The sequence below is a fragment of the Chelonia mydas genome, chromosome 2 (genome assembly GCF_015237465.2).
Source record: "Chelonia mydas isolate rCheMyd1 chromosome 2, rCheMyd1.pri.v2, whole genome shotgun sequence".
Taxonomy (NCBI): Eukaryota; Metazoa; Chordata; order Testudines; family Cheloniidae; genus Chelonia; species Chelonia mydas.
The window spans coordinates 74,621,437-74,645,148 of NC_057850.1; the positions used below are offsets into that span (position 1 = coordinate 74,621,437).

General features: G+C 41.9%; 1 protein-coding gene across 1 annotated transcript in view; it reads left to right on the forward strand.

Moving 5' to 3' along the window:
- TRAPPC8 (trafficking protein particle complex subunit 8) overlaps nt 1-23,712 on the forward strand; it is a 124,039-nt gene that overhangs the window by 27,653 nt on the left and 72,674 nt on the right. The window contains exons 7-11 of the mRNA XM_037892698.2: nt 12,564-12,820; nt 16,082-16,197; nt 18,299-18,449; nt 19,981-20,084; nt 20,746-20,851. Of these exons, the coding sequence (XP_037748626.1) occupies nt 12,564-12,820; nt 16,082-16,197; nt 18,299-18,449; nt 19,981-20,084; nt 20,746-20,851 (734 nt within the window). The remainder of the gene's footprint in view (nt 1-12,563; nt 12,821-16,081; nt 16,198-18,298; nt 18,450-19,980; nt 20,085-20,745; nt 20,852-23,712) is intronic.

Consider the following 23,712-nt stretch of genomic DNA (forward strand, 5'->3'; position numbering starts at 1 on the left):
GATTCCTTGAGGACCTGCTCCATGATTTTTCCGGGGACTGAGGTGAGGCTGACTGGCCTGTAGTTCCCCGGATCCTCCTCCTTCCCTTTTTTGAAGATTGGCACTACGTTAGCCTTTTTCCAGTTGTCTGGGACCTCCCTCAATCGCCATGAGTTTTCAAAGATAATGGCCAATGGCTCTGCAATCACATCCGCCAACTCCTTTAGCACCTTTGGATGCAGTGCATCTGGTCCCATGGACTTGTGCTCATCCAGCTTTTCTAAATAGTCCCAAACCACTTCTTTCTCCACAGAGGGCTGAGCACCTCCTCCCCATGTTGTGCTGCCCAGTGCAGTAGTCTGGGAGCTGACCTTGTTTGTGAAGACAAAGGCAAAAAAAGCATTGAGTACATTAGCTTTTTCCACATCCTCTGTCACTAGGTTGCCTCCCTCATTCAGTAAGGGGCCCACACTTTCCTTGACTTTCTTCTTGTTGCCAACATACCTGAAGAAACCATTCTTGTTACTCTTAACATCTCTTGCTAGCTGCAACTCCAAGTGTGATTTGGCCTTCCTGATTTCACTCCTACATGCCTGAGCAATATTTTTATACTCCTCCCTGGTCATTTGTCCAATCTTCCACTTCTTGTAAGCTTCTTTTTTGTGTTTAAGATCAGCAGGGATTTCACTGTTAAGCCAAGCTGGTCGCCTGCCATATTTACTATTCTTTCTACACATCAGGATGATTTATCCCTTAACCTCAATAAGGATTCTTTAGAATACAGCCAGCTCTCCTAGACCCCTTTCCCCCTCATGGTATTCTCCCATGGTATTCTCCCAGTTCCTTGAGGGAGTCAAAGTCTGCTTTTCTGAAATCCAGGGTCCATATTCTGCTGCTTTCCTTTCTTCCTTGTGTCAGGATCCTGAACTCGACCATCTTATGTAACTTTGGGTGTAGGAGCTGCTCTAATCTTGTGATTAACTCAGGAAAAAAAAAATCTGGATGCCCACCTTAGAAAAACTTCCCAGTCTTAAACCTCTTGTATCTGATGCTTGGGTGAAGGACACTTACCTGTATGATGCTCCAACTTCTTTAAGTTCTTCAACCAGGTCCACAAGAGTTGGGGAACTGTGTTCCAATCCATACTTATGGACAAAGCCCTTAAAGCTTCCAATGCAGATTCAGGGTCATAACAAGCTTCAGGGCCTTGCTGAAATACTAATATCCGGCTGTCTCTGAATCTGGTGGCAAGAGGGGGTAGATGGTTTAGTTCAGGGATCTCAAACTCAAATCACCACGAGGAACACGTGAGGACTAGTACATTGGCCCGAGGGCTGCATCACTGAAACCTAAGATACGTTATAATAGCCCTACAGAATAGAAATGCTGGGGCAGATCCTCAGCTGGTGTAAATAGCCATAGCTCCACAGACTTCCACTGAACTCTGACAATTTACACCAGCCTGTGATGTGCCCAGCTGTATGCAGTGTTCATGTTTAGCCCTAAGGTCTAAAATTGCCCCTCTGTCTCACCTGAGGCCTTGTTGGAAATGGCCCTGAGAATCAGACCACAGGATTTGAAAAGTAAGTGACTGGAAGAGTAATCAAAAAGCAGAATGAAAGTGACTGGGAGAATGGGAAGAGACAGAATGAGGGAAACTCACTGACATGGGGGAAGAAAAGGAATTGAGTCATACATAAAGAAGAAAGTTCCTGTCCTGTTCCACAGAACAGACAGACAGATTTAAAGTAACTAACATCATTCACAAGAATGAGTCCATTTACCTCCTTCGTACCGCTGCCCCAAGAATCTCCTCCCGCAATGAGTAGCTCAAAGACGTCAGTGCAAATTATATTCTTTACTTCTCCCACTAAATTACTGCTGAAGAAACACTAAATGTAGCTGTGCTGCAAGGATCCATTAATTCATATTTTACCTCTCTTCCCCTTCCCCGCCCCATTCCAACCCCTTCCCCAAATCCCCTCCTCGGCTCTGCCTCTTCTCTGCCTCCTCCCCTGAGCGTGCTGCGTCCCTGCTCCTCCCCCTTCCCTCCTGGAAAGTCCTACGCACCACCAAACAGCTGTTTGGCGTCGGGAAGCACTGGGAGGTAGGCATAGGAGCAGGGACGCAGCGCGCGGGTGGAGGTGGAGCAGGGGTGAGGAGAGCTTCCAGATTTTTCCCTGTGGGTTCTCCAGCCCCTGATTTAGTTGTATCATAGCATTTTATTTCTTTGGTGTTGAGAGACTGAGAAGAGAGCAGAATACACAACTGTTTCTTGGAGTCCCATGCTTCTAAGAAATCCTAAAAGTGCTTTTAGTAAGAATTCATTGCCAGAGTTTGATCTTTGTCAGATAAAGGGCAAGGCCTGTCAATCCCTGTTAAAGTTTTATCTACCACAAGGGAACAATAGACACACCAGTATGTGGTGATTTCCAAGATGATGTGGTGGATTAATTCTCAGTGTTTGCAGAAGGGTTACTTCTGGATTGATACCTATTTTTCTATAGTTTAGGGGATGGATTGGAGCACTCATCTAAACCAGCTAACCACGCATAAGTGTTAGCTGTTTCAAGGCTTGGTACTGTTCTTAAATCTCCCAGGAGTGGAGCTCTTTACTGACCATACATAGAGAAATGATGGTTACACAGCTGAAATTGGAGGGGTTTTGAGTAGACTTTCAATTTATATATATATAAAAAAATTCCAAACAAGCCACCTCAATCCACATGCTTCCCCATCCTCCACGCTGGAAAAGAAGTACTACTCTAGGTTCTGAGATATGATCTTACATCATTTTGTCTGAAATGATCAATTGCTTGAGGAAGCTAGTGAACAGGAGCAGCAAACAGGGAAGTTTTGCAAGGGAGTTCTCCAAGTCAAGCAAGTGCAACCATGTGACCCTTGGGTGAGTTTGTTTGTTTGTTTGGTGAGTTTGTTTGTTTGTTTGTGTGCCTGCGGTGCACCTGCTTGATTGACATTTATAGTGTGGTCTGTTCTGGGGACTGTGTGCTGGGGCAAGCATCCTGCTAGGCTAGGTTGAGAGTTTACTAACAAGGCTTTAGCCTGCTCTTTTCAATGCAAGCATCTTATGGTCCTCAGAGGCAGAGTATGGGTTCTTGAGACCAGAATGCTGAACTGGAGGAGCTAAGGTAGACAGAGGTACATATAAGAGACTTTCAGGGACATGGTAAAGTGGTCCCCACCCCTTTGTACTGTTGAGGAAGATTAGTCTTGAGGAAGGAGCCCCTCAAGGTGGAGGGAAATGATCTCATAGCTGGGACCCTGCTTCCAGATGATGTCATGGTATCCTCTTGCACTGAGGATGCCCCTCTGGAGGAGGGGACACCAGTTATTAGAATCATAGAATATCAGGGTTGGAAGGGACCTCAGGAGGTCATCTAGTCCAACCCCCTGCTCAAAGCAGGACCAATCCCCAATTAAATCATCCCAGCCAGGGCTTTGTCAAGCCTGACCTTAAAAACTTCTAAGGAAGGAGATTCTACCACCTCCCTAGGTAAGGCATTCCAGTGTTTCACCAGCCTCCTAGTGAAAAAGTTTTTCCTAATACCCAACCTAAACCTCCCCCACTTCAACTTGAGACCATTACTCCTTGTCCTGTCCTCTTCTACCACTGAGAATAGTCTAGAACCATCCTCTCTGGAACCACCTCTCAGGTAGTTGAAAGCAGCTATCAAATCCCCCCTCCTTCTTCTCTTCTGCAGACTAAACAATCCCAGTTCCCTCAGCCTCTCCTCATAAGTCATGTGTTCCAGACCCCTAATCATTTTTGTTGCCCTTCGCTGGACTCTCTCCAATTTATCCACATCCTTCTTGTAGTGTGGGGCCCAAAACTGGACACAGTACTCCAGATGAGGCCTCACCAATGTCGAATAGAGGGGAACGATCACGTCCCTCGATCTGCTTGCTATTCCCCAACTTATACATCCCAAAATGCAATTGGCCTTCTTGGCAACAAGGGCACACTGCTGACTCATATCCAGCTTCTCGTCCACTGTAACCCCTAGGTCCTTTTCCGCAGAACTGCTGCCTAGCCATTCGGTCCCTAGTCTGTAGCTGTGCATTGGGTTCTTCCGTCCTAAGTGCAGGACCCTGCACTTATCCTTATTGAACCTCATCAGATTTCTTTTGGCCCAATCCTCCAATTTGTCTAGGTCCCTCTGTATCCTATCCCTGCCCTCCAGCGTATCTACCACTCCTCCCAGTTTAGTATCATCCGCAAATTTGCTGAGAGTGCAATCCACACCATCCTCCAGATCATTTATGAAGGTATTGAACCAAACCAGCCCCAGGACCGACCCCTGGGGCACTCCACTTGACACCGGCTGCCAACTAGACATGGAGCCATTGATCACTACCCGTTGAGCCCGACAATCTAGCCAACTTTCTACCCACCTTATAGTGCATTCATCCAGCCCATACTTCTTTAACTTGCTGACAAGAATACTGTGGGAGACCATGTCAAAAGCTTTGCTAAAGTCAAGAAACAATACATCCACTGCTTTCCCTTCATCCACAGAATCAGTAATCTCATCATAGAAGGCGATTAGATTAGTCAGGCATGACCTTCCCTTGGTGAATCCATGCTGACTGTTCCTGATCACTTTCCTCTCATGTAAGTGCTTCAGGATTGATTCTTTGAGGACCTGCTCCATGATTTTTCCGGGGACTGAGGTGAGGCTGACTGGCCTGTAGTTCCCCGGATCCTCCTTCTTCCCTTTTTTAAAGATTGGCACTACATTAGCCTTTTTCCAGTCATCTGGGACTTCCCCCGTTCGCCACGAGTTTTCAAAGATAATGGCCAATAGCTCTGCAATCACAGCCGCCAATTGCTTTAGCACTCTCGGATGCAACTCGTCCGGCCCCATGGACTTGTGCACGTCCAGCTTTTCTAAATAGTCCCTAACCACCTCTTTCTCCACAGAGGGCTGGCCATCTACTCCCCATGTTGTGATGCCCAGCGCAGCAGTCTGGGAGCTGTCCTTGTTAGTGAAAACAGAGGCAAAAAAAGCATTGAGCACATTAGCTTTTTCCACATCCTCTGTCACTAGGTTGCCTCCCTCATTCAGTAAGGGGCCCACGCTTTCCTTGGCTTTCTTCTTGTTGCCAACATACCTGAAGAAACCCTTCTTGTTACTCTTGACATCTCTTGCTAGCTGCAGCTCCAGGTGCGATTTGGCCCTCCTGTTTCATTCCTACGTGCCCGAGCAATATTTTTATACTCTTCCCTGGTCATATGTCCAACCTTCCACTTCTTGTAAGCTTTTTTTATGTTTAAGATCCGCTAGGATTTCACCGTTAAGCCAAGCTGGTCGCCTGCCATATTTACTATTCTTTCGACTCATCAGGATGGTTTGTCCCTGTAACCTCAACAGGGATTCCTTGAAATACAGCCAGCTGTCCTGGACTCCTTTCCCCTTCATGCTAGTCCCCCAGGGGATCCTAGCCATCCGTTCCCTGAGGGAGTCGAAGTCTGCTTTCCTGAAGTCCAGGGTCCGTATCCTGCTGCTTACCTTTCTTCCCTGTGTCAGGATCCTGAACTCAACCAACTCATGGTCACTGCCTCCCATATTCCCGTTCACTTTTGCTTCCCCCACTAATTCTTCCCAGTTTGTGAGCAGCAGGTCAAGAAAAGCTCCCCCCCTAGTTGGCTCGTCTAGCACTTGCACCAGGAAATTGTCTCCTACGCTATCCAAAAACTTCCTGGATTGTCTATGCACCGCTGTATTGCTCTCCCAGCAGATATCAGGAAAATTAAAGTCACCCATGAGAACCAGGGCGTGCGATCTAGTAGCTTCTGCGAGTTGCTGGAAGAAAGCCTCATCCACCTCATCCCCCTGGTCCGGTGGTCTATAGCAGACTCCCACCACTATATCACTCTTGTTGCTCACACTTCTAAACTTAATCCATAGACACTCAGGTTTTTCTGCAGTTTCGTACCGGAGCTCTGAGCAGTCATACTGCTCCCTTACATACAGTGCTACTCCCCCACCTTTTCTGCCCTGCCTGTCCTTCCTGAACAGTTTATAACCATCCATGACAGTACTCCAGTCATGTGAGTTATCCCACCAAGTCTCTGTTATTCCAATCACGTCATAATTCCTTGACATCACCAGGACCTCCAGTTCTCCCTGCTTGTTTCCAAGGCTTTGTGCATTCGTATATAAGCACTTGAGATAACCTGCTGATCGCCCCGCATTCTCAGTATGAGGCAGGAGCCCTCCCCTCACAGACGTTCCTGCCTGTGCTTCCTCCCGGTATCCCGTTTTCCCACTTACGTCAGGGCTTTGGTCTCCTTCCCCCGGTGAACCTAGTTTAAAGCCCTCCTCACTAGGTTGGCCAGCCTGCTCGCAAAGATGCTCTTCCCTCTCTTCGTAAGATGGAGCCCGTCTCTGCCCAGCACTGCTCCTTCATGGAACACCATCCCATGGTCAAAGAATCCAAAGCCTTCTCTCCGACACCACCTGCATAGCCATTCATTGACTTCCACGATTCGACGGTCCCTGCCCCGGCCTTTTCCTTCCATGGGGAGGATGGACGAGAACACTACTTGCGCCTCAAACTCCTTTATCCTTCTTCCCAGAGCCACGTAGTCCGCAGTGATCCGCTGAAGGTCATTCTTGGCAGTATCATTGGTGCCCACGTGGAGAAGCAGGAAGGGGTAGCGATCCGAGGGCTTGATGAGTCTCGGCAGTCTCTCCGTCACATTGCGAATCTTAGCCCCTGGCAAGCAGCAGACTTCTCGGTTTTCCCGGTCAGGGCGGCAGATAGATGACTCAGTCCCCCCGGAGGAGAGAGTCCCCGACCACCACCACCCGCCTCCTTCTCTTGGGAGTGGTGGTCGTGGAACCCCCCATCTCAGGACAGTGCATCTCATGCCTTCCAACCAGCGGAGTCTCCTTCTGCTTTCTCCCCCCAGACATATCATCTGGTCCACTCTCCGCAAAGGTACCTGTGGAGAGAACATGAAAGCGGTTAGTTACCTGTGTCCGCGTTGCTGGAACCCGGACATTCCCCCTTCTTCTGGAGGTCACATGTTGCCAAGCTTCTTCACTGGCCTCTTGGCTCCGCTGTGCAACCTGCTCTAAATCTTTAGAGCTTTGTGCCCTTAGAAGCATATCCTGACTTTTGTCCAGAAAATCCTCAGTTTATTGTATGCAACGCAGGGTCGTTATCTGTTGCTCCAGACCTTCAATCTTCTCTTCCAATATGGAGACCAGCTTGCACTTTGTACAGACAAAGTCGTTTCTGTCCTGTGGAAGAAAGACAAACATGGCACATCCAGTGCAGGTCACAACAGCTGAACCCCCCCTTCCATATCACCTTCCTACTATGAGCTTCCTCAGAGAAGTTGGTAGGATGTAAGCCTCACTGGGCTCACTCCAGGCGAACTCCCAGGCAAACTCCTGCTGTGTGCTGCTCTGCTGGTTCGCCGCTGCTCTGCTGGTTCGCCGCTGCTCTGCTGGTTCGCGAAGCTCTGGCTATTTTTAAACAGCCAGGCTTCCCTGAAACAGACAGACAGCCCCAATGCCTGCCCCCTGCAGGCTACCAGCCAATCAGGCACTCGCTCAGGCTCTCACACTGCCCTCCCAGCAAACACACAGTCGGATATTAGGAAGAGAGAGGTAATAGTATTGAGGGATTCATTATTAGAAATATAGATAGTTGGGTTTGTGAATTACCTGGGTGCCGCATGGTGAATTGCCTGCTGGGTGTGGAGGTTGCGGACTTCGAGACATCTAGGTAGACTGCAGAGTAATGGGGAGGAGATAGTGGTTGTGGTACATATAGGTACCGATGACATAGGAAGAGGTAGGAGAGCTCCTGGAGGCCAAATTTAGGTTAAGTAAGCGACTGTAGTCCAGCACCTCCATGGTAGTATTCTCTGAAATGCTTCCAGTTCCATTCGGGGAGCCAGTTGGAGAGGCAGAACTGCAGAGGCTCAATGTGTGGATGAGACCAGTGGTGTCGGGAGGAAGGATTTAGGTTTATTAGGAACTGTGGAACCTTTTGGGAAAGGGGGAACATATTCAGGAGGGATGGACTCCACTTAAACCAAAATGGAACTAGATGGCTGGCAGGTAAAACTTATCGGAGTTTTTAACAAGAGTTTCCCCTAGCCTAATGGGGAAAGTTTGGACAGAGACATCCCTTAGGGAGAATTTATTAAAGGGGTACTCTATATCCTAGTAAAGAGGAGAGGATAGAAGTTGATGAAATGAGAGTGTCATTCAATTACTGGACATGAAGCCAGACAACTAAATATTGACAGATTTTTATAAGAGCTTGTATACAAATGCGAGAAGTCTAAATACTAAGCTGGGTGAACTCAAGCACCTGGTATTAAATGAGGGTATCGATATAATAAGCGTCACAAACTTTGTGGAATGATGATAATCGATGGAACATGGTATACCAGGGTACAAAATATATAGGCATGACAGAGTAGGTCATGCTGGTGGGGGATTGGCACTAGGTGAAAGAAAGCGTAGAGTCAAATATAGTAAAAATATGAAATGAATCAAACTGTATTATAGAATCTCTATGGATAGATATTCAATGCTTGAATAATAAAAAATATAGCAGTAGGAATATACTACCCACCACCTTACCAAGATGGTGGTGGTAATTGTGAAATGCTCAAGGAGAGGAGAGGCTACAAAAACAGAAACACCAATAATAATGGGGGATATCAGCTATCTCCATACTGACCAGGAACATGTCTAGACACCCATAAGTGACTGCTTCTTGGAGAAATTAGTCCTGGAACTCACAAGGGAAGAGGCAATTCTTGTTTTAGTCCTAAGTGGCACACAGAATCTTGTCCAAGAGGTCATTAGCTAAACCGCTTAGTAATAGCAACCATAATGTAATTAAATTTAACATCCTTGTAGGGGAAAAGTGCCAAAGAAACCCACCACAGTAGCATTTAACTTCAAAAAGTGGAACTACAAAAAATGAGGAAACTTTTAATTTTGTTTAACTAGCAACAGTCACAAGGTTGAAATGCCTGCAAACTGCACGGGGACTGTTTAAAAACACCATAACGTAGGCTCAGATTAAATGTGACTAAATAAAAACAAACAAAAGGACCAAAAAAATGCCACTATGACTAAACAGAGTACAAGAGGTGCTTAGAGGCCAAAAACCCCCAAAAGGCATCTTTTAAAAATTGGATTCAAATCCCAGTGAAGAAAATAGAAGGCATAAATTCTGCCAGGTCAAATGTAAAAGTTTTTAAGCTGACCAAAAAAGAATTTGAAGAGCAACTGCCAAACAACACACAAATGAACATCAAAAAAATTAAGTACATCAGAAGCAGGAAGCCTGCCAAACAATCAATGGGGCCACTAAACAATCAAGATGCTAAAGGAACGCTCAAAGAACACAAGATTATTGGGGAGAAGCTAAATTAATTCTTTGCATAAGTCTTCACTGCAGAGAACATGAAGGAGATTCACATACCCTCAGTTTTGTCGTCTAAACAGAATGGCTTGGAACTGTCCCAGATTGAGATGTCAGTAAAGGAGGTTTTGGAACAAGTTGATACATTAAAACAGTCATAAGTCACCAGGACCACATGGTATTCACCCAAGAGTTCTGAAGGAACTCAAATCTGAAATTGCAAAACTACTAACCGTAGTATGTAACCTATCACTTAAATCAGCATCTGTACCAGATGACTGGAGGATGGCTAATATAACAAAGATTTAAAAAAAAAAGTCTCCAGAGGCTATCCTGGCAATTATAGGCCGATAAACATAATTTCTGTATCAGGCAAATTGGTTCAAACTATAGTAAAGAACAGAATTATCAGACACCTAGATGAATACTTATATGAAAACAATACAATGGCTCAGTCTCTGAGGCTTTCCAGATTCGTAGCGGAGTTAAGCAAGGTTGTGTACTTGTCCCACCTCTGTATGGGATCTTCTCACTGCTACTGAAACAAGCTTTTGGTTCCTCAACTGAGGGGATCTACTCGCACACAAGATCTGATGGAAAGCTGTTCAATCTTGCGAGTTTCAGATCTAAAACAAAGACTCGAGAGGCCCTTATCCAACACCTCCTCTTTTCCGATGACGCAACAGTTACAACCCACACAGAAACTCATCTTCAAAGCCTAATGGACAGTTTTTCCAAAGCCTGCCAAGACTTCGGGCTTACTATAAGCCTAAAAAAGACTAACCTAATGTGACAAGGAGTTGAGGAAGCACCATCCATCAAGATCAACAATTATGAACTTTAAGTGGTAAATGAGTTCACATACCTGGGGTCCACTATCCCAGTCAGCCTTTCACTTGAAACAGAACTCAGCATCCACGTTGGAAAAGTCACCACAAGTGTCTAGACTGAACAAGAGGGTATGGCAAAACAACAGATTAACAGACAACACATGCACAAAGACCTGTGTCAGCACACTTTTGTATGGGAGCAAGATGTGGACCCTTTTTTCTCATCAGGAAAAGAGGCTCAACAGCTTTCATATGCATTGTCTTTGTCGAATCTTTGGGATCTCCTGGAGGGACAGAGTCACCAACACTGAGTTGTTCAAACAGGCCAGCATACCCAGCATGCAAACACTCCTCAAACTCCGCTGGCTTGGGCATGTGTGCCGAATGAGTGATGGGCACATCCCAAAGGATATCCTCTATGGTGAATTGGTGTCTGGAAAAAGGCCCAAAGGATGCCCCAAATTGTGTTTCAAGGATGTCTGCAAGTGACACCTCAAAGAAATGGACATGGATGTGGACAAATGGGAATATCACACTCAAGACCTCAGCCTTTGAAAACAAGAGCTTAACAAAGGTCTCGGGAGTTACGAGAGGAAGCAGTCCAGCTTAGCAGTGGAGAAAAGAGCTCGCAGAAGGCAGAGCCCAAATGGTCGAAACATTGCCTTTAAATGTGACAGATGTGGCAGAGATTGTGGGTCTCTTCAGACACATTTGTGGCTGCCATAAAACCAACTGAGTAAATTCTTTACCTCTCAGGGGCGCATATCCGTGATCTCTCGAGACGGAAGGATGCCTACTACTAGATGAATACGAGAGGTTGGGGAAGAGTAAACACGACTTTTATAAAGGGAAATCGTGCCTCAGCAAACTACTAAAATTCTCTGAGGGAGTCAAAAAGCATGTGGACAAGAACGATCCGGTTTGTATAGTGTACCTGGACATTTTGAAATCTTTGACAAGGTCCCTTACCAAAGGCTCTTGAACAAAGTAAGCTGTCGTGAGATAAGGGACTGAAAAGTGAGGTGGAAACATTTGCAGATAATACAAAATTACTCAAGATAGTTAATTCTAAAGCTGATAGCAAAGCAGTACAAAGGGATCCTCACAAGACTGGGTGACAAAATGGCAGATGAAATTCAATGATAAGTGCAAAGCGATGCAGATTGGAAAGCATAATCCCAAGTATCCACAAAATGATGAGGTCTAAATTAGCTGTTACCATTCAAGAAAGAGATCTTGGTGTCATTGGGGATAGTTCTCTGAAAACCTCTGCTCAGTATGCAGTGGCAGTCAAAAAAGTTAACTATGTTAGGAACCATTAAGAAAGATAAATAATAAGATGGAAAATATCATAATGCCACTATATAAATCCATGGCTCTGCCACACCTTGAATAATATGTGCAGTTCAGTTTCCCCATCTCAAAAAAGACGTTAGAATTGAAAAAGGTGCAGAGAAGGACAACAAAATGATTAGGGGTATGGAGTGGCTTCCATTTGAGGAGAGATTAAAGACCGGGACTGTTCAACATAGAAGAGATGACTAAAGGACCATATGATAGAGGTCTATAAAATCATGAATAGTATGGAGAAAGTGAATTAGGAAGTTTGCTCTTCTTTATTCCTTCACATTATGCAAGAACTAGGGGTCATCCAATGAAATTAATAGGCAGCAGGTTTAAAATAACCCAACATAATGCACAGTCAACCTGTGGAACTTGTTTCCAGGGGATGTTGTGAAGGCCAAGAGTATAACTGAGTTCAAAGAAGAATTAGATAAGTTCAGGGAGGTTAGGTCCGTCAATTACTATTAGCCAAGATGGTCAGACGCGCAACCCAAAGCTCTAGATGTTCCTAAAGCTCTGACTTCTGGAAGCTGGGACTGGATTAAAGTGGATGCATCATTCAATAATTGACCAGTTCTGTTCATTCCTTCTGAAGCATCTGACACTGACTACTGTCAGAAGACAGGATGCTGAACTAGATGGTCTGACCCAGTATGAACGTTCTTATGTTCTTAAATCACTTTGCTCCTCCCTCTCCCATCATGGCCATAGCTTTCAAGAGGGTTCTGGGTCTTGGTGCAATGTGCTCTATTGACAATCTGGTCAATCCACAGGTTTACGAGAACAGCTTTCATTTACAAGTTGGCACAACTAATTATGTGAATAATCATATACATGCATTTAACAAAGCTCTGAATAGGGGAAGGTAGAGTAAGCATATGTGTGACAGGCTATAACATAAGCTGGTAAAGATTACTTAAAATCTAAATTTTTGTTTTCAGGAAATAGTGCACAACTAGTGAAATAGAACCTTTTATTTTTCAGTAGATGGTTTATCAAATAACTTTAAGGCTCACCCTCTTCAACTGGATCATCTCAGTGATACTAGTACCAGTTTTGATGCCACTGAGTACATAAAGACGACTACTTCGCTGCATGAATCAAAGAAGGCCAGTTCTGGGACTCCTCATGGTACATGTTTAACGCTCACAGATCATGATCGAATTAGACAATTCATACAGGAGTTCACATTTAGGGGGCTTTTGCCACATATAGAGAAAACAATTCGACAGCTTAATGATCAGGTAAGTCTCTCAGTAAAACAATTTTTGCCTGCTTAATAAACGTTGGTGCCCTGAATCTTTTGTAGCATGGATCTGATCATCCAAAAGACTTCTTATCTAAAATAGGGTTATGTCCCTCCGTATCTGTTAATTTATTTTTAAATTTTTTTAATTATTCAGTCTTATGTCCCCATCAGATTTGTCAGTGGTTGGTGCTTTATCAATGGTTGGTGTGTGTAACTAAAACATGAATATGAAAACACATTGCTTTCATAGTAAGGTCAGTGTTTGGTACCTGCATGTTTGGAAAAAATAATAAAAGTAGGCTTTTTAATATTTTAACCTATAACTTCCAATAGTCTGTTTAACTCTTTAGGCTAAAAACACTTTATCTGATTTTGGACTGTGTAGTGCATCAAACAGACACTTATTTCCCTTCATCCAACTTGAACTGAAAATAAGTCCCTGTAAATTTTAACCGTGACTCAACTTGTGGCATGATGTAAAGTCATGCCAAAACGTCTATTTGTACACCAGCAACTGTGGTGATAGCATAGCTGTAATATAATTTAGTTACTTTAGCAAAGCCAGTAACTTCTCCACTATCAAGAGCATATGCCTCAGCTGTGAGGTACTTTAAGACACTATGGTATTTTTTTCCTCAGCCTTTAGATATTTTGACTTCTCAAAACAAATGAATGCTCAATAACGATGATGACTAAAAACCATTTACTTTCATCTGTGACTGGCCAGAATATTGTGCCCCTTCCTGTTTGCTTTGAACTGGTCAGAGGTTTCCAGGCTTCCATTCAGCTTTTACCTATTAGTGATTCCACCTCTGTCAGAAATAGAGGGACATGTACAACTGACAAAGTGCAGCAGCTTTCTTGCTTATTAAGACAAATTACAGTAGCCACATTTTTCAACTGCTTGCTCTCTTCTCCTAATATTCAAATGTCTCCATGGGATTGGATCGAGCTACTTGAGAAGCTGCTTCTCCCTCTGTATCTGTTACTTCCCATGATAGCACATGGGAAGTGTTGAACAACAGGAGGCAGCTCACATGCAAGCAGAACTTCCACAGGAGCTGAACCTAGAGCATGAAAGTTACTCTCAGAAATCAGAGTGACTAGATCTCACTGCCTTGGGAACCAAATATTCTCCTCTTTAGAACCAAATTCTCCTCTTTAGAATTCTCAAAGGAGCAAAGATATTATGGTGATGAGGACCATATGAATACCAAATAGATTAAGGTCTGTACGCACAGTAATCCAGTTACTTCTGTTGCTTGCTGGGAAGGAAGAAAGGGTTGCATTTTTGTTTTTTAGATACTTGGGAGTCCCTTAATCCTGCGATAAGGACCACAAGTACTTAAAGATTCCTCCCACGTAACCTAGGATACTGTTGCATGAGCACAAACTACTTCACAAGTAGCTAAAAGCATCTGTGCCATAATGCATCTATACAAGGGGTTGGAGCTTACAATCTTACCTTTGTAACACCTGATGTCTCAATGCTAAACCATGCCATTGTGGTGTTCTTTAAGTTTAATTTCTGTAGAAATATTGCTCATCTCCAAACCTTTCTTTTGCACTCCATTGATTAAGTCCTGTGATTAAGCTTAAGAGTTAGTTCATGATTCACAGAATGACCTCACTGCATATTTCGTGGTGGGGACCTTTGGCAGGTTTAGCGGAGAAGGTGTGTTGCCCCGTTAAGGGCAACTAGAGAGTCAATGTATTACCTGCAATGTGGAGGCAGTCCTATTCCAGGTCAGGGTGGGGATGCTAACCCATCCCCCCTCAAGGTGACTGGAAGATGTCGGGGGGCTATTTGTGCCCATGTCTGGGCAACGAAAGCCGTCTTTTCACTGGGACAGGCTGAGCAGCACCCCCATTCCCAACCATGAAAGTAGTTGAAATACAGGGTTTTCCTCATGATCTTCAGAGGGCATTAAGGTAGTTGTTCTTTTCTCGGGTGGGGTGGGGGAGAGGGAAATGAATCTTTCTCCTGACCAATCTGGTGGTGAAGGTAAGGTGGGATTTTTTTTGCCTTCCCCACAGTGGGTTGGGGCTTGAAGGGGGCCAAAAACAAAAGGGAGTGTACGTTGTGATGTCTCACAACTCCTTATGTAAGTATGGGGCAGGTCCAGTGCAGGTATTCCATAGAGAATGGATATGATGATCAGATAAAATGGATTGGAAAAAGATTTAAAGAAGGTTTTTGGTTTTTTTTTTTAAAAACCCGTGGAAGTGGTGGTGGGGAATTCAGGGTTCCTGTGACTGGTACAGCTGGGAGTCAGCCCCTCCTCCTCTATAGAGCCCCCTCCATCATTCTAGGGGATGTGGGGGCAAGGTCTCAGCAGTGGGTTTGTTGTGGACCAGGATGGTTGAGGAGGAGGGATGCCAGCGGCCCTACATGTAAATGATTATGGAATTACCTGCACTGTACACTTTTATCTCCCAGTATTCCCAGACATTTAGGAATAAAGTTGCAGCCTAATTAAACCACATCCAGTGTCTCTAGTCCTCTTTCCGGCATCGCCAGACAAAGGCATACATTTAAAAAAATGTATTTTATTTGTAAGGCAAAATAGACTGAAACTTTTTAAGGCTGTTGAAAGGAAATGTGATGCTCTTCACTTCACATAAAAGAAACAAGCAAACTAAACCTTTTCCCCCAATTTAGAAAAGGTTTAAACTTTTGTGGAAAATTTCCTGCTGGTGCAGCTCCACAGGTGGGAAAGTCTGGAAAAGGCAGCTGCAACCACCAGCATTTAACCCTGTTCAAAGCAGGTCTGACCAATAAACATGGTGTGTATAGAATCACTGGTTGCTGCGAGAGCCTTGTACACTGTACAATGATGGGAAAATTTTAGCGGAGAGCCTAATGTGAATGTGTCCTCATCCTGTGTTTGGGACTAAACACAACGATAAAAGAACTATATTTTGTAATCAAGAATAGATGACAAGTAGTTGAACTGATCGAATTCTTTGAAGTTTTCTAAAACTGAGTACATTTATGAAATAAACTATACTGCTAAAAGCTCCTTTATATTGCTATAATTACAATCCATGCAAGGGGTGTACTGCTTTAACTATATCAGTTTTTGTACCATCTTGCACGTTTAAACTATGTACACAAGTCTCGACAGAGCTTCGGAATTTGGATGTTTCTAGGTCATACTGAGAACTTTTACTGTTTCTATTAAAAAGGGAATTCATACTTTATGTTGCAGTTAATTCAGTAACATCATTGTTTTGTTGTTGTTTTCTCTTCTAGTTAATATCCAGGAAAGGTTTGAGTCGATCACTATTTTCTGCAACAAAAAAATGGTTTAGTGGCAGTAAAGTTCCAGAGAAAAGCATAAATGAGCTAAAAAATACATCTGGCTTGTTGTAAGTAAAACTATTCATCTTCCATTTGTAAGTGTCAGTGAAAATACTAAACATTTTGATTTGGAGAAGCTCCCTAAGTGTAAGTTATGTCTTCAGAATGGTCTTAGTTTAAAGCTGACTTGAGCAAACATGAATGTACTGTAGCTTTCATCAGCAAAATTTGGCAAAATTGTTGATATATTTACTAAAAATGCATGAACTTGGGCAAAACAAAGCATAGCAGAATTTTATTTAGTCTTAAACTTTTTTCCTAACCTGAATTAAAATAGAGGGTGAGAGAAGTTTTGTTTTTGAACAAATCAGCTGTACTAATACAGTCTTTACACTTTCCGTATTTCAAACGTTTTTACAAAAAAATTTCCATGGACAAAGATGGAGGAACACATATTAAGAGAAATTAGATTAGCCAGGGCCTTGTCAAAAATTTGCACTGGTTGAACTTAAATCAGTTTTTAAATTGTTTTAGTTAAAATGGTGCAAACCCATTTTTGGACATAGTCCTTTTAGTGTATGTGTCTTATTCCATTTTATCTTAAACCTGTTCCTAATCAACATGGAAGCTAAACCAAAATAAACCTGAATTGAACTGAAATGAATGTCCACACAGCCTGTTTTTGGACTTAAAATTTATATAAGGTAAACCAGAGCAACTTTTTTGAGTATAACATGAAACTAATGCATGAGGACAGGTAATCCTCGGAAATTGAAATTTAGGGACAAGCATTGCCTGGTAAACACCTGTCCTTAGGTACAGAGCTTGAAGTTGTTACTGGATGCCAACTAGCCAAGGAATAAAAAGAGAGAACCCAGTGCCAGGTTGGGTTCTCTGCCTTCTCCCAAATTTTCTCCTCTTAATTCTCCCTCTCCGAAATATATTGGTCTCTCTAGCACACTCACATTGGGGCTTGGAAGTTTTACCAGAGGACCAAACATATTAGCCACAGACAGTTATGAGAGGTGTAAAGCCTTGCTGTTCAGTAATGTCTGTGACTTGAAACTGGGGAAGGAGCTGTGAGTATACGGGGATTCTTCCACCATGCTGCATGTGGATGCTGTTCAAGGCTGCTCTTTCATATGCCTCTATCCATAGTAGAATTGCACTGGTTTAAAAACTGACATGGCGAAACACATTTTTTCTATCTGGCTATTGGTTTAGCTTGGGCCTATAAACTTACTTATGCAAGCTAAACTAGTATAAGCCAGCGTTTAAACTGATAAGAGTGAGAATGGCGTTAGGCACAGCGCAGAAAAGAGACTAGACTCCATGATGATGTCATCTCTTTGAGCTTTGGTCAACAGCTGGAGAGGTAGACTTATTTGGTTTTCATGGCACCCCCATAGTTAGGACATGTGTAGGGAATGAAAGGCTATGGAGTCATTGGTGTGCAGCATTACTTCTTTAGCTGAACAGTGGGGAATTGAAGGGAGCTGCCATTCCCTTTACTGTCTCTGTTGCTGGGCCAGAATAAAGCCATTTTGTGTTACAGTGATGATATATCTCGGTGATTAATTGCAGTTGCAGCTACTTAACATTTTGCATTGTTTCGGCCAACTTCATAGTATAAAAAAAACTTCCTTGGCCTGGCTGTTGACCTAAGCTGTGTCTGCTCTACGGGTGCTACAGCAGCACATCTGCAGCATATACACTTGCTACAGCAACAGAAAGGGTTTTTCCATTGCTGTAGTAAATCTGTCCCCTTGAGAGGTGGTAGTTAGTCTAACAGAATTCTTTTGAACAGAGTGCAACATTTTTCGCAGACCAGAGTGGCATAGCTAGCTCAACCTAAGTTTCAGGTTTAGACCAGGCTCTTTCAGCTGGTGAATGATAGATTTGAAGGAAGTCTCATACAGTCCACAGCCAGAAGGATGGTGGCTTCACTGTGTTTGAGTAGCTGTACTAAAATGAGCAAACATGGAAGTAATATAAACATCCAGCCAACTCGTTCCTCCTAGGCTGGGGTTGCGTGGCAGGGAATGACTCTTCCTTTAATGTTTGTTTTTTTCTTTTTATGCTGGCATCTATCTTGTTTGTCTTGAAAATTGGCACTTAAAATGTAAATGATATTTTTGTTGCAAATTGTTTGTTTTTGTGTATTTATAGGTATCCCCCAGAAGCACCAGAGCTTCAAATCAGGAAAATGGCAGACTTGTGTTTCTTGGTCCAACACTACGAACTGGCGTATAGTTGCTATCATACAGCAAAGAAAGACTTTTTGAATGATCAAGCAATGCTTTATGCAGCTGGAGCACTGGTTGGTACATTACAGTAATATAAGCATTCTGTGCATTGCTTATAGTAATCTGTTGAATATTAACAATTCTTCTAGATAACAATATACAGCAAAAAGAAACTGCAATTTTTAAAAAAAAATCTGATTAGCTCCAAATATGAAAACACAGCCAAGTTTTTTGTGGATGCCAGTATCTAACAAAATCGCATCACGCTCCTTAATATTTTCTGTAGTTCTGTGTAGAGAATAGTTACTGTCGCTACTTAACTGTGTAGGAAAAAGCTTAACACGCTTTTGAGGGAGAACTTCCTTTTGGTATAGGTTAAATTTAAATAGTTCTCTTATGGTAATGTGCAGAGTAGTTCTTTTAATTATTTTGAAACAGATAGAAAAGATTGTAGTATTTTTTACTTTGATTGTAAGATTTCAAATTGACAAAATACTTAGTGATCTGGAGCTTTTAGTAAATATATTACTATCCATGTACTAGTATAGCAAATATACTGGCATTTCCTATTAAGACTCCTGAGGGCTTTACTCTGTTAATGCCTATATAAATCCCTTAGGCAATTTCTGTTGTTGCCTTTTAGCTTCATGTGTAAATTCATGCTCCTACAATCAGAGAATACAGACCTAAATATTTAGTAACTAATGGGGTTACTAAAAAAAAAAACATTTTGGTTTTTTGTGCTCACACTTGCTTTTTTTTTTTTTTTTTTTTTAAGGGCTGTTGCCGAATTTGAATCACTAATTTCCAGCAAGCATGAGTATTTGTTAATGGGTTTACTTGTAGCATGGATACATATACATATATACAGAGAGAGAGATCTAAGAAGTTGTACTTGAAAAGTTCATTTAGATTCCCTCAAACGTTTCAGTAATATAAAGTAGCTTAAATTTACATGGCACCTTTCTTTCATCTGCAAGGGTTCCGAAGCGTATATTTATAAACTATACATAGGAGTTTATTCAGCTGCCATGGAATGAACACGTTTGGGAGGGTTGCAAGGTGGGAGTTAAACAACTGGAATTTTAGAGGAGGAGGTTGTCTAGGAAGAACATAACTGGAATTTCCCAAGATGCTTTCATTAACCTCCAATTTTGTTTACAAAAAAACAAAGACTTAAGTACCACAAAAGGAGAGAACCACTGTAATGTGGGAAAGACTGCATCTCCAGTAGGATAGTGACACTTGGACCTGTGCTACAGTAGTGACTCAATGCTGACTTGGAGGGAACTATACTGCCTGCTGATTCATCATCCCCATTTCCTGCAGCATTTAAATCTTCCTTGGAGGTTTTCCAGAGTTGTAAGAAGGATTGTGCCTGTTCAATTTATAACTCTTTAGAGATCATAGCCCTATGTGGCATGGCAGGTGGTAAATAAACCAGCAAATGAAGTTCACTGTCACCTTACTGCAAATTCGGGTGTTATTGTTTAAACATCCAATCTCCCAAAACCTGTGTGTCAGTTCAGGTAAAAAGTCTTTATGGCTGATGCTGCCATAATGATATTTTGGAACATTAAATTACATTTTTATTTTATCCTGCAGGAAATGGCAGCAGTATCTGCTTTTCTTCAGCCTGGGGCGCCTAGACCGTATCCTGCTCATTATATGGATACAGCAATTCAAACATATAGGGATATCTCAAGTAGGTGGTGGTTTACCTTCCGTTCTAATCCAGTGAATGATGATGATCAGTACTATGGCCTAAGTTTGCTTTCACTACACAATAGTGCAAATTTAATGTCACTTGCCTACCCTGTGTTCTAGTAGGTATATAACCGGTACACCAAGGAAGTAAAACTGTGATAGTTAGAATTTATTCAGACTTAGTTAACCTATTTACCAGTATGGTTGTGGGGTGGAGGAACACTTTGTTCTTGGCAGAGTACAAGTTATTGGCAGAGACGTAATTAAAACTTGTGCCTCTGGTTCTCAGGCTTGTATTCAGTCCATTAGACCACTTTGTTGCTTTGCAAAAGTTTATTTAAGAACTTTACAGGGATGTGTTCCTAAGGAAAAGTATTGTAACAGCTTTGATTAAAAGCATATGAAGTTCTCATCCAGGAATATATATTTTTATCAATATTATCTAGATTAAAACATTTTTTTGGTCACAGGAATTATTTTATCAGATTAAAATAGTATAAGAAAACAGATACATGCATTCCATACATAGAGCAAAATAATATATGCTAGTCAGGTACTACACAACTAGAATTTGCCAGCTCTTGTCAGGCAGATTTAAAGGCTTTCTACAATTTACTTCAAAATTTTGTATAATGCACATAATTAATTTCTTGTCCCTTTTAGGAACATGATGCTGGCTGAGAGATGTGTGCTGCTTAGTGCTGAAATTTTAAAAAGCCAGAGCAAATATTCAGACGCTGCTGCTCTTCTGATACGTTTAACCAGTGAGGTAGAGAAAACTTAATCTTTCTGTTTTCCCCACAGTAAATGGCTTTAAATAATAGTGCTAAATTTTTAAACCAAATAGACTTCTTGTACATGGGTTGCTTCCGAAGGTGGAGATGTCCAGGGGCAGAAGCTAGCTGGAATAAAGTTTGAGTGTTGGGGTATAGCTCAATTTGCCCCTGTAAACCAAGAAAAGTCATTTTTATATGCTTTTGTGCAACTTGTTACATAAATGTACCTAGTTTACCCTGTGTTCAATCTTCTTCTTTCACTTGAAGTGATGTACATTATTTTTTATTTAAAAAAAAAAAACAACAAAAAAACCCTGCCTGAATCATACATTTGTTAGTCCCTATCTTCATAATCTATTCTTTATGCTTGACATCTCTGTTAGTACTTGAGAGGGATTAGACTTTAAAAAGCAGCACGGTAAAAAGTTAGCATGTTATTCACAAACCATCTGTCTTCATGTTCTAGGTGGGTGAAATGGTGTCAGTAAAGGCTGTAAAACTAAAGAAATAAGGTTCTGTTTCAGTTGGGGTATCTTCAGTAGTTACTGGTTAGGGTCTTTTAGCTAAGTAATTCCGTGTCACTTTCAGTTCTGATCAGTCCTTTCTCTTAGCTGTAGAAGCTTGATAAACTGTAGGATGGGATGTAGTCTACCTCACTGTGTGCACATGGCACAGCTCAAGATCAAAAAGTACAAAGGTGGTGTACAGTTCACCATTGTGCTTGCCTGCTCTGATTCTTGGTTGTAAGTTAGAGAAACTTGTTGGCTCCCAGTGACCCCAGAAGTGTTGTTGTAGCATCTTTGGCTAATCTTACTAACTTAAGCTTTGACAGCAGGGTGGAGGTTTGGCATAGTCATAGTGTCTTCTGTGCTGCTGGAGGATATTCTCTCTTCCCCTAAGCCCTGAACTAGGGTGACTAGATGTCCTGGTATTATTGGGACTGTCCTGATATTAGGAGCTTTGTGTTTATATAGGCAAATATCTTCCTTCCTCCCCCCCCCCCCCCGGAAAAAGGTGTCCTGATTTTTTCATACTTGCTATCTGGTCACCCTAACCTGAACACTGGGTTGATTTAACCTGTTGCTGACTATTCTGTCTTCCTGGCCAGGTTGCACTGGCAGTCTGGCATGAAATGGTCATACCACACTAGTATTTTGATTGTACATACTTTTCAGTTCAGACTCTGGCCAAGTTTCTCTAAATTTGTCCTCAGTGCTTATTTAACAACAAATTCTGTTGGTAATTCTGTATTTCCTTAATAGCTAATAGAACATCTATTCATTCATACCTTTTGATTTTTTACTATCCTAACTTAAATAATGGGAAGATGTAATAACAAATAGACATTGAAATTTGCATAAGGAAATTGAGTGCTGCTGACTATGCTGAAGGTTTAATTGTCTTTCTTTCATATCATGAATGATAGGCTTGGATGTTTTCAGTGCACAAAGATCTCTGCGATGCATGTAGTACTCTAGTTGTGACCAAGCCTAGTTACAGCCCAGAAAAATATTTTTAAAAGTTAGACTTCTGTATCTAATGTAATAAGGAAAAATGTCCATGTGTATTTTAAAATAACAAGGTAGAGAACTACTCCATTTAGTAGTAGCCTAATTGATTTTAATATATCTGGTGGTCAGAATCATTTTATAATTCCAAAATCACTAATCTTTCTGGGATTGGTTGGTTTTGCCACACAAATTATCTGTTTGACTCCATTTCATGCCTCCAGTTAGGATGAAATTCAGTTAATGTAATTGTGTGGCTCTTGGGTATATTGATTATGACTGTACCCAAAATATGCAATTGGTGCTGTTTATCAGCTATCTGATTTTCTTGCTAGCTTTAAAAAACAATGACAACTCAGGTGTCAAAATGAAGTGGAACTAATGACCTTAAAACAAATGGGTTGGGAACTTACTGCCAACTTTTTCAGATAAATTTAGTGCCACAATTGCACCTTCTTATATTTCTGTACTTGTTCTTATGTTTAAATAAAATGTATTAAAGCTGGACATTCTTGTTTTAATTTTTCTGGGGGAAAAATGGCAGCAGCTCACTTGGATGGGAATGGTAAGTGTTAGAAATTTCTGCCTGAGTAGCTGAAGGCTTTGGGAGTGTTGAAATAAACATGTTCTGTCAATCCTTTGTATATCAATCTGTTTCAGCATTTTCCAGGTCACTGATAAAGTAACAGGCTGTATATAGGGTAGAATTTACCCATGCTAGTGGATTTGTTGTAGTTTTGAAGAGGGACTCTAAGCATAGCTGTACTCACACTGAAATAACTTTGTAAACATAAGGCTCAGATGAAGAGAACAATTTTAGTATTTCTTAATAAAAACAGTTTTTCATGTATATAATTTACATACTATTTAACAGATGTAACATCTATAACAAATATAGGGATGAAAATAACACTGTTATAATCTGTAAAAGGAGGCTTCTCAACTTCCTTATTTATTATAGGTAGCATTCTTTGGCTGTTGCTCTAGTCCATTTTGATTCCTTCTATAAGCATTTGTGATGGGGCCACATCCACTGTTATATAGAGTTATTCCTTGGCTCTGGAAGCAAGGACAGTACTAATAAAAAGAGATATGCTTGCTGTTTTGGATTACATAAAGTTTTTATTTTACTTCCAGAATGGGATTCAGGAATTGGGTCTGCCAGTGATTCTCTTAAGAATACAGGGAGTCCTCGGACTTACAACTCAATTCTGAGGAATGAATTGTGTCATAAGTTGAAAAGCTGTAAGTCAAAACCGCTTTTCCCATAGGAATCAATGGTATGAAGGGGGGATTGGTTCCTGAACCAAGGCTTGATACACTGTTTTCACCACAATAACCCAGAT